The sequence below is a fragment of the Humulus lupulus genome, chromosome 8 (assembly GCF_963169125.1).
Source record: "Humulus lupulus chromosome 8, drHumLupu1.1, whole genome shotgun sequence".
In the NCBI taxonomy this organism is placed as follows: domain Eukaryota; kingdom Viridiplantae; phylum Streptophyta; class Magnoliopsida; order Rosales; family Cannabaceae; genus Humulus; species Humulus lupulus.
Genome location: NC_084800.1, coordinates 25,792,254 through 25,804,629, shown reverse-complemented (window position 1 = coordinate 25,804,629; position 12,376 = coordinate 25,792,254). Strand labels below are relative to the sequence as shown.

Below are 12,376 nucleotides of genomic sequence, written 5' to 3'. Positions count from 1 at the left end.
AAATCTTATGAAAGTGGCCCGACTTAGATTTAGACATCTGAAGACTATAATATTTATAAGTTTGGTTTGGATGTGGAATATTGCCTTATCATATGGTCTACACATATATTTATATTGTTGTTGATAATATATATATATACACACACAAACATACAATTCGTTCTTTAAGAATGGCATATAGTATATATGCATGTATACATACAATAATGCATTGCTTATATATAGAGAGAGAGGATGATTCTATGGTGCACTTCTTTGGTGTTTTTCATTCAGCGAACGATTTTTAGTATAATTTTTTTATGATCGTATATATTATAATTATTTAAAAAATCTTACAAATTTTTTTAAATAATTTATATTATTGAAAAACATCAAATTTAAATAAGTTATCTTTCACGTACATAAAATAATTAACCACGCATTTAACAATTTATTTAAATCTTATTTTTGACATAATAATTTATTTAATTTTTTTTTTTAAATTTATAATAAATTCTTAATAATTAATATATATATATGACAAAAAAATTGCAAAATACTATTGACATGCTCGAAATACAATAGGTAAACGGACGGTGTGCACTCTTTTTGTGAGGTGCAACAAAGAATTTTCAATAAATATATATATAAAGGCTAAAAAGGAACCCTTGTATAATTTTCATTTCTCTGTTGACTAAAATTATTGGTAAATAAAATTTGATTAATTTGGGAACATGATTAAATAATGTAAGATTCATCATTTTCTGAATTAAATAATAATGATATACGTACGCAGGTAGGTATAGAAGCTAGATATAGCTTGGTAGAATTAACAAAGCAACTAGTTCACAAGTGTCCAACTTTGCAAGTGCACTTAGACAAAGGTCATTAGTCATTGTTTTGAATAAGACACAAAGTGCTTCTGTAAGGAGAGATTTTGTTAATCTTTCTCTGCTCATCCAACTTATTTTATTTTTCATTTTATTAATTAATCTTTCTATTATATAAATTTATAAAACCCTTAAATATACGTACCTTACCCCATATTATAATACGAAAAAGCTTATATATGTATATATGTTTGCTTATTAAAACTATAGAAATAAATTAGGTATTGTCCAAAAAAAACACTATTGGAAAACTCATACTCATACTCATACATAGAGAAGAAAAGGGTATCATGACAAAGATTAATAATAATGATATATATATATATAAAAGGAAAACATTATATATTCAATATTGGGGTACAGCATATACAGGCAAGGAAAAGACGTACATGATGTTCCTCATGAGTTTCTTTCAATCAAAATGCTTTCTCTCTCTCTTTCTCATCTTTTTCCTAAAAAGTCTTATTCTCTAAGTCTTGTTATATTAAGACCTTGTAACTGTTAAATATTGGAATATCCTTTCTATACATAATTAGAACAAACATCATTCATTATTAGTTACCCACATTTCAATTTTCTTTTTATTATTTTTAAAAGAGAAAAAAATTCTATGATCTCTACTCAATGCCAATACTAGAGCCACCATCATGGCCTTCATCTGAAACAACTTCTTCTTCTTCTTCAACCCTAAAAATCTCAATGGAGACACTACTACTACAAAACCACCATGAACAAGAACAACAAGGCCATCATCATCAAGATCTTGTATTGGATCTTAGCCTTCCAAACAAGTCCGATTCCGATCACGGGTCCAAACCAGAACACAATTTCATCGACTGCTTCGACAGTACCACCACTGCAAATTACTCCTCCGACGAGACCAGTCCTGACCACGACCACGACCAAGATCAAGATCAATCTGCAGGGAATAACAATAATAATAGCAACAATGAAGGTGGTCATGAGCCTAGAGTGTTCTCCTGCAACTACTGCCAGAGAAAATTCTATAGCTCCCAGGCTCTCGGGGGGCACCAAAACGCGCACAAGCGAGAGAGAACCTTGGCCAAGAGAGGACACAAGATGGTTGGAACGACGGCGTTTGGTATGATGATGAGTAATAGTAATAGTCATTCATTTCCGTACAGATACTCAAGCTTGGCTTCGCTCCCTTTGCATGGCTCTTTCAATAGGTCACTTGGTATTCAGGTTCACTCTTCTATGATTCACAAGCCTTCTTCTTCTTCTCCATCTTCTTATTATCATCAACCCAACATGGTGATGAGCCCGAGCAGCACTACCAGTACTATCAGTAATTCATCTCATCAGACTCAGTTTTATGGACACAATCATAATCATCATCATCATCAAAATGGTTGCCTGAGATTGCCTTGTTTTGATCAACAACCTGCCATTGGAAGGCTCCAATTACCGGAGACTTTTCGCCTCGGTGGCGGCGGCGGTGAGGCCGGAGGGTTTTTGTCCTCTCCAAGTGGTGGTCCGGCGAGATTCGAGTCCGGTCGGAGGTATTCTCCGGTGAGCAGTCATCGTGACGATGGGGAAATTGGAGGGTTTTGGTGGAATAGTACTAGTAAGACAAAGCAAGATGAGTTGCAGAAACTTGACTTGTCTCTCAAGCTCTAATAATGAAGCACTTTCTTCTTATTATTTTTTTTTCATTTTTCTTTATTTTTTTTACAATTTCACTTTGTCATTTTTTTTCTTCTATATATATTTAGTTGCAACATTGTGTAAATGCTTTGATATTGATCTTAACTTGGTAACCAGCCGAAATTAATTCCGAAATGTCATATGAGTTTGGATGGAATTAATAACTACTAATAAATATAATTTGCCTTGATCATTAGATTTTTTTTCTTCATTTTTTCCAATTTGAGATGCGAAATGAAGCCATGGGCATATATCTTTTTCATATATCTTTATGTATTTGTTTAGAGTATATATGTCAAATTATTTATAGATGACGGGTCGTATATATAAACTCTTAAATTTGTGCATACTAAAAAAATATGAAAATTGAATATTTTAGATATGAGTTAGATATGGTCAATATATAATAATCATTACATTTTAGTACACACTAAGAAAAATATATAAAACTTGGTAGTGATGATTATTATAAATTACTTAATTAGCAGGCTTGATAATTAGTAATAATATTGATTAATCCCCACCAACAAGTAACAGCATTAATAGACGATTAATATCTATACATATATAGGGAAATAGTAAAAAAAAATATGTACACATACATATAATTATTGTAGATGACAGTTTAGTTCACCAGATATCAAACAAGAGACTCACTTTGGGGTGATCCATGTTGTTATATATAATTATGGAGTGACATATGGGGCACAAAACGTGCACAAAATTGGATGCTTGTTATTGTCATTTCCCATAATTTAGTTTTGACGTGGTCACTCACACTCACACACAAAATGTAATGTAATACATTTTGGACGGTTGTGATTGAGTAGCCCAAAATCAACATCTTTGACCCACCCCAGCAGTTAAAAGTGTAATAGACCATCTTTCTCTCTCTCTCATAGTGTGGAGTGATGAGAGAGAGTGAGTGTGATCAAATTCAAAAGAGCCATAGGTAGGTATAGCAAACCCATGTGAAAGCAGGCCACATAATGACCCTTTTGCTATGCTATCACATCATCTTTACTCTCCATATATATATATATATCTAAATATAAATATTAAATTATGGGTAATCTTGAGATTTTTTACCAAAGAAGATCTCTTAAGGTGGGACCTTATTTAGTAAATGGTGGGTCCAGATCTTTTTGATGTTTACTAACCTACAATATAATGTGGGGGTTGAGTTAGTCTTAATAGAACAAAATTCTCCTCAAATTAAGATGAAAGTAACTGAAAGATGTGTCATTATGACACTTAACTATTATCATAATATTATTAAACAAAAGAGAGTGTGATAGACTAACCCAAATGTCACACACTGAAATCTTCCAAATGAAAAATCTTTAATTTTAACTTCTAATGCCCACATGCTGTGGAAATTAAGATCAGTTAGGTTGTCCATTTATTTTGTGTTACACTGCCTTATTCTTTAACCATATTTGTCCATTAAAAAACAATTGTGGAAAAAACCATTGATTTCGCCTCTCAATTAAGGAACAACTTTTGGAATAGAATATATTTATATATTTATATTAGAAAAAGAGATACATGAAAGATTTGGAGCTATCATGTTGCTGAGATTAGGTGGAAAATAGTGTTATAAAAAACTAAATAAAGTATGACTTAGTCTTCCTCTCCCCTCATTAGCATAGTAATAATATTATTTGTCCGTTTCAATCAACCAAATTAAAATATTTAAAAACAATAGTAGAGAGATAATCAACATCACCCACATGGACATAGACATGTATATATAATATACATATATATATATATAAATACTTGTTGTATTGACATAAAAGCTTGTCTTTTTTAACTCTCACCTTTCCATTATTAACTGTTCATATTGACTAATAACAACAGAGTATAATTAACAACGATCAAGTTTCCACAATTGCTCCCTTTCAAAAAAAAAAAAAGAAAGAAAAAAAAAGTTTCCACAATTGCTTTGGCGAACAAACTTTTTATTACTATTGCCAAATTCATCTTTGTCTCTTTGCTAAATAGTATTTTAATGAATGAGACCTTATATATTATCAGAAATTCACACTCGAATTAGGTTAAATGTATCGTCAACCTAAGTTTGAAGTAAGAACTATTAAATTTCTCAAAATAAAAAAATAATATTTAAGAAGTTTAGATCAAATCAATAGTAAAAAAACTAGACAGAATCCAACTATTATACCACCGACCTCAGTGGTCTATTGCTATGTTGTTTAAAGAATTATCCTCAATGCTTATAATATATATGGATTACATACGGTGTTTATTAAGGCTAATAACTCATTATAATTAAGTATTATATATATATAAGTATGTATGTATATGACATTGACTATCCAACATATCCAAAAAAAATGTAGGGCATTTGGTCAGCTTTGAACTCGTGCACATTGCTTACAAATGGCGGGGCAGATCCGATGGCTTAGAATCTTATCCTTTGACATTGGTTTTTGTCAGTTCATTATTAATCCTTACAATACTATTTTTTTTTTTAAAAAAAAAATCATTTTCTATTATTTTCTCTTCTTTTCCCCTTATAGCCAATGCTATAGTTGAAAGGTAAGTCCACTTTTTTCTAGGCATTAATTAATCAATGGCTACGTATTCGGCATAAAAGAATAAGTGACCCACGAGCATCTAGAAAAGAGTTTTTTTTTTAACATGATTATAATTATATAAATTAAGGGGAATTCTCCAATAGGGGTTTCATTTTAAGTTATATTGGTAGGATTTTTAGTATTTACAACCTGTGAACAGTTTTCGGTGTAATTTTTTTTATGAGCGTGTATATTGTAGCTATTTAGAGCATCCTGCAAATTTTCAGAAAATTTTGAATAGTTTACAGTACCGAAAACTAGGTTCAAACATATTGTTGCACGGGTGACTAATTTTTTTTATGCGTGTGGAAAATAACATGTTTGAACCTAGTTTTCGGTACTGTAAACTATTTGAAATTTTCTAAAAATTTGCAGGATGCTCTAAATAGCTACAATATACACAGTCATAAAAAAAATCGCGCCGAAAACTGTTCACGGGTCGAGAAACACTGAGAGCCCTACCGGTAGGGCTTAAAGTGAAACTCCTATAGAAGAATTGTCCTATAAATATATATATATATATATATGAACAATTCTATAGTAGAATTCCTATATATACAGGGGAAGGGGATTCACTTTAAGTTTTATTGGTGGGGCTCTCAGTGTTCTCGACCCGTAAATAGTTTTCGGCGCGATTTTTTTAATGACCGTGTATATTGTAACTTTTTAGAGCATCCTGTAAATTTTCATAAAATTCCAAATAGTTTACAGTACTGAAAAATAGGCTCAAACATGTTGATTTCCACGTGCATAAAAAAAATTAGTCACGTGTGCAACAACATGTTTGAACTTAGTTTTCGGTACTGTAAACTAATCAGAATTTTCTGAAAATTTGCAGGATGCTCTAAATAGCTACAATATACACGGTCATAAAAAAGATCGCGCCGAAAACTGTTCACGAGTCGAGAACACTGAGATTCTCACCGGTAGGGTTTAAAGTGAAGCTCATATAGAAAAATTCTCATATATATTTATATATATATGTATGATAGGGAGCTTCTTATTAGGTTTTTTATATTGTACTGTACATGATAGTTATAATAGGTGTCCTGCTAATTTTTAAAAAATTATGAATAATTTACGATACCAAAATTAGAGTTCAAACAGTCTGTTTTCCAAACATATAATGATGGAGGCAAAAATGATGCCCTGCCTAAGAAAATTCCTATATTATATTGTATAGTACAAAATATTATGATGAGCTCCATTTTCATAATAGTTATTTTTTAAGTTAAATATATAATACTTCAAGTAAGTGTAAAACTCTATGCATTTGATCTTGTTCTTCAATGCCATCATATTCTTCAGAAAAAATTTTGTTAAACAACTCGCAACAAAATCTGAGAATATGATGCAATATAATTAAAGGGTAACTTTATTCAAATAGAATATTTACACATTTTATATATTTATATATAAATGTATTAATTGATCATATATATTTTGATGCCTTATTTTATATTATCTTGTAATGATTTTGAACTACAAAACAGATTAAATAACAACGTAAGTATTATTATTAGTTAAAACAAATTATTGGGTTAAGACGTCTGCATATACGAAAATTATAGCTTTTTAATATTAGCTTTCCTTTTTTTTAGAAAAATATATTTTTATAAAAACAATTTTAAATAAAATGAAAGAGTATTATTATCTTATTAAAATTAATTTTTAAATAAATATTTTTTATTTATTGATTGATTAAAAGGTATTTTAGTATTATTAAAACCCCATGAAAATTAATTAAGCAAAAGACAGCTTAAAACTACCAAATAAAAATATTGGTCTAATCGCATAGCACTTAGGAGAGAGCGCCTAGCTAGTAATTGAGATTGACATCGAGTGCCCAAATAACCGAAACACTTAATTAGCAGCCTACTACTCTACTAATTTTATTTATAACTATTCTATATACTATCATTTTGTTGGGCCAACGCTATCATATATATAGTTTTTTTCTAAAAATAATAATTCTGTATAAATTATTTTTTAATGCTATTCCTATCATTGATTTCATATAGCATGATGTTTTTTTTTTCCATTATTAAACTTATATTGGAGTTCAAAAATGAAATATTGCTACACTGGTCCATCTTGTTTGCAAACCTTTTGTTATTTTGTTTTATTAAAGATACTTAATTGTTGTGTTTATGTCATATTTAACATTTTTTTAATGTTTTATAACACCATTAGTTTTAAAATTATCTAAATAAAGTAAATAATTTTTTTTAAAAAATAAAAAATAATAAAACCATCTATATAAGATAAATAAATAAGTCATAATAATTTCTCATCACATATTTTAAAATTGGAGATTTTTTATTTATAAGATTATTAGAAACTATCTATTTCATATTAAAGTATTTAAATTACTCTATCAATTCTATATATTTTCAAAAATCAAAATTATAACCGAAAAATATTTATGTGCTTAATGTTTTATTCTTTCTTTTATAAATTATTTATTTTGTCAATTAACATATTTTGTTTATCTAAATGTATATGTAATAGTGAAATAATACATAAATATATATTTTCTTATTTTACTGTTTATTTTTTTAATGAGAAATTACTTATTTTAATTATTCTAGCTATAAATTAAAAAATATAAATGTATATATAACTCATTGTTGGCTTTAAAAAAATTTAAATTAAATAATTAAAATTTGATAAATTCATAGTTTTCATTTAATTTTTTGTACTATTTATTATATTGAAATTCATACGTATTTTTTTAAAGGAAATTAGAAAAAAATTATTTAATAATTTTAAAACTAGAATGTACTATATATTTATATATAAAAAATATGTATTTAACGGATTCTTGGTTTAACGATTTTGTTATTTTTTTTTTAAATCATAAATAATGTTTTGATTTAATTTATTTTTAATATGTTTCTATCATTCTTTTATAATATATATAATATTTTTGTCTATTTGTAATTAATATGATAATTAAAACAACATAATAAAAATAATTAATACATTTTCTAAATAAAAACTAAATAAATGTGCATTATACGTTGTTTTGACCCAATATATATTATAAATGTGAGTTTAATAGAAATTGTTGGTTTCCATTAGTTTTAAATTCATCTAAATAAGGTAAATCAATTGAAAACAAAAATAATAAATGAGTCATAATAATTTCTCATCACATATTATAAAATTTCATATTAAAGTATTTAAATTACTCTATCAATTATATTTTCAAAACTATAAAAGAAAAATATTTATGTGCTTAAATTAATTATTTTTTATTAATTATTTATTTTGTCATTTAATGTATTTTTTTTATCCAAATATATATGTAATCGTGACATAAGACATAAATATACATATTTCTTATTTTGTCGTTTAGTTTTTTTTATGAGAAATTACTCATTTTAATTATTTTAGCCATTAATTAAATAGTATATATTTATATATAATTTTTTGTTGGCTTTAATTTTATTTTAAAATTAAATAATAAAAATTTGATCAAATAACTTTTTTAAATTCATAGTTTTAATTTAGAATATTTGAATATTTTATTCTACTTCTTACACCCAGATTTCGAGCATGAGAAGTTATGATCTTGAAATCTAGGCTTATTAGGTGTGAGCGAAATATGCACGGTCGTCATATGTCCCTTCAGTCAGACCGTTTTCTTGTAAACAGCGACCTCGAACGCTCGAGGAGTATGGAGCCTCGAATGTGCTATGAGCTCGCAATAGCATGGTTTGACACTTGTATATATTTCTCTGATACATCATTTGCCTTCCGACGAAATGGTTCGAGCTCGAAAAGTGTGAGCTCGAATGTGATGACTTCGCTAGTGATTACTTGTTCTGAGCATAGACGAAGTGAGACGACGAGCTCGCGAACGGCACAAAGTCTCGTAGATGTAGTCGACTCCGCATCTGAGTCAATCAGTTACATGTGAATATATTTATTGTTGTAAAATCCCTATGCTTAAGGGATATTATATAATTTGTTATCCAATCTCACGTTTTATGGGATATTTCCGTGTATGTAGGAAATAATGCATTAAAAGGCATTATATTGTTTGATTCACAGAATATCTTCCCGAAATATGTCGGAACGAATTCTGAAATCTTCTCTATAAATAGAGAAGGAAACTCCATTTGTAAAGGACCGAAATCTGGAGATTTTGAGATAAAACTCTGGGCAACTGTTCACTGAAAAGTTTCCAGAAAACTCCCAAGTACTTATAACACAGACTCGTGGACTAAGCAGATTTAACTACTGATCCACGTAAAAACTTCCTGTTTTCATATTCTTTTATTTCCTCTGGTATATTCCAGTTTAATTGCTCTCATTTTCAAGTTAACAAAAAATGGCGTCAACACTACTAAATATTTTTTCTAAAAAAAATTAATAATTTTTTTTTAAAATTAAAACTAGAATCATCATATATAATATATAAATCAAAACATAAAAAATACCAAAATTTAAATTATTATGAACACTAAATTTAAAACTAATAAACAACAACAAATAATTTACTTTAATATTAGAATGCACCATATATTTACATTTAAAAATTGTATATCTAACAAATTCTTGATTTTACGATTTTTTAAAAATAAATTAAAAACTATCATTTTTCAAAAACTATAGACAATGTTTTGGCATAATTTTTTTTAATATATTTACGTCATTCCTTTATAATATATGACATTGTTTATTTATTTAACATTTAAATAAGAATTAAAAAATATAAATAAAATAAATGAATATATTTTCTAAATAAAACTAAATAAATACATTGCACGTTGTGTTTGCCTAATAACATTAAAGAAACAATATTAGAAACAAATAATCTTACCGACACTTGTTGAGATGCTTCTATCGATTTTTTATTTATTTTTTTGTTACATTTTCAATGGAGTGTTAAGTAAGTGTTATAATTTAGTAAATTTTTTTATTCTAATATTGTGCTAAAAGCAATGCCAACTTAATTAGGTACATACTAAAAGTTGTTTGAAATGTAGCATATTAAATATAATATTGCCATTACAGAATAAAAATAAAAAGGGAAAAAATGATTTTCCAATAATTATAATTATTTTGTCGAAAAAATTATTTATTAATTTTATATCAATTTACATCTTAAATTGTTCCTATATACTGGAGTACAATGCCAAATTGTGTACCAAATATAACACTTGTCTAAATTTATACAAATTTTGTTTTTCTGCTGGATACAAATTTTGTTACTATATGGTTTTATAATTTTTTTTTTCCCTAAGAAAATATGAGTTGTGTTTACAATACCTTTGAAAAGGCTTTGTAAAACACCAAATTGTCATGTCATTAATCATGAATAAGAAGTGAGGTAATTACATTTTATATGAGGTTTTTTTAATAAAGTTTACAAAAATATGGTTTTTTTTTCCAATAAAAAAGTTATTATATGGTTTTTTTTAAGAATTTTAACTTTTATGGTTTAGTTTCCCATATTTTTGTATAAAAGTTAGTTTATGCCATAGTTTTACTCTTAATCAAATTTTATTAAGTTGGATGAGTATTTTTGTAATTTGATTATTAGTTTTTTAGCTTAATTGTTTTTTTTTATATAACTATTTTTATATTAAATTTTTCTTCGGTTGTTTTGCAATTTTTTTTTGTAATATGAATTGTGTTTATTATTATTTTTATTTATTATAAACATTGTTTTTTTAGATTGTACTTTTTTTTCCAAAGCCTAGATAAGGTAACCAGTTACTTGATTGATATTTCACAAAAAATCCTAGATCTAGGTTAAATACTAGTTGTCAGGAGGGGTAATCAATTACCCTGAGAGGAGTAACCTTCTGTCATAAGAGGGATAATTAGTTACCATAAAAGGAATGACGGGCTACTCATATTAAATATGAAAATAAACACCAAATTTGAAAGAAAAAGAGGAATAACACTTTATTAAAAAAAAAGTGACTATAATTTTAGTAATATAGGTAATCAGTTACCATAAAAAACCCAAAAATATACACACATATCACAACATGAAGGTAACCGGTTACTATAAAGAACCCAGAAATATCAAATATACACTTAAAGAACGTGACGGTAACCAGTTACCCCTATAAATATATACACAAAGAACGTGTAATTGACCCGTTACTCTCATAAATATACACACAAAGAACGTATATGTAACTAGTTAGCACAAACCTGAAGATAGAAAGAAGAAAAAAACCATAGCTGCCTAGATATTTTTTTTCCCCTTTTCTCTCTCTCCCATCTTTTTCTCTTCCCTCACCAAAAACCATAGCTGCCACATGCCTCTCATTGCCGACCCTCCACTCCAACCACCTCCCGCATCACCTCCGACCACCACTAGAACCCCCTATCCCCTGCATGCAGAACCCCGTCGCAACCCCAATCATCCTCGTCGTTTTGTGCAGCTCCCAACACCACGGATCGCACTCAGCCTAGGCAACCCGAGAGCCCAGAATTCGAGCACCCATCCCCGCCTGGATTCGTGTCTAGGTCGCGCCTGCCTCTCCGCTGCCTGGGTTCAGATCTGAAAAAAAAAATCATATATGAAAATGGCTGAAACAATCTCGCCGTGGAGCTGGGAGGTGGTTCGCCGTGGAGATGGTGGTGTCGTGCCTGGGCTCGCGCTCGGATGGGGCTCTCGAACGGAGCTGGGGTCTCGAACGGATGGGGCTCTTGAACAGAGGGTCAAGGATTCGCCAGAGCTAGGTTCTGCTTTGGGGTCGCAGATTCGGCGAAGCTGGAGGGGATTTGCGCCGGGCGGAGCTGGAAGGGATGGTGCGACTGGGTTTGGAAAGAGAAAAGGTTTGTGTGGCTGGGTTTGGAGAAAGAAAGAGTTTGTGTGGCTGGGGTTTGAGAGAGAGAGAGAGAGATAAGAGTGGAATGAGAATTTACAATAGTACCTCTGTTTGGCTGATGTGTTTTGATTTTAAATTTAGCTTCCATATTTAGTTAGTTAGCAATTGTGTTTCTCATACTTTGTTTTTTCCTTTAATAAATTTTCCTATACAAATTAGGAAAAATATAATCCCATATTTTTGCACACTAATAGCATAAAAGCCATATTTATGAAAAATCCCCATAAGAATTGGATCAGACCCAAGTGACCATGCCATGATTCATAGTTCCCAGACTTGTTAACTAAGGCTATGTTTGGTAGGAAAGAGAGAGAATAGGATGGATGGAAAGTTTAGGAAGGACGTAGAGGATAGTTGCTCTTATTTGTGTTGTTTGGTA

At 29.2% G+C, this 12,376-nt stretch overlaps 1 protein-coding gene across 1 annotated transcript; it reads left to right on the top strand.

Moving 5' to 3' along the window:
- The first annotated feature begins 1,316 nt into the window (after positions 1–1,316).
- LOC133793609 (zinc finger protein 3-like) lies at positions 1,317–2,770 on the top strand. Its single transcript, XM_062230920.1, has one exon. The coding sequence runs from the start codon at positions 1,494–1,496 to the stop codon at positions 2,508–2,510; it is 1,017 nt and encodes a 338-aa protein (XP_062086904.1). The 5' UTR covers positions 1,317–1,493; the 3' UTR covers positions 2,511–2,770.
- Positions 2,771–12,376: the final 9,606 nt, after the last annotated feature.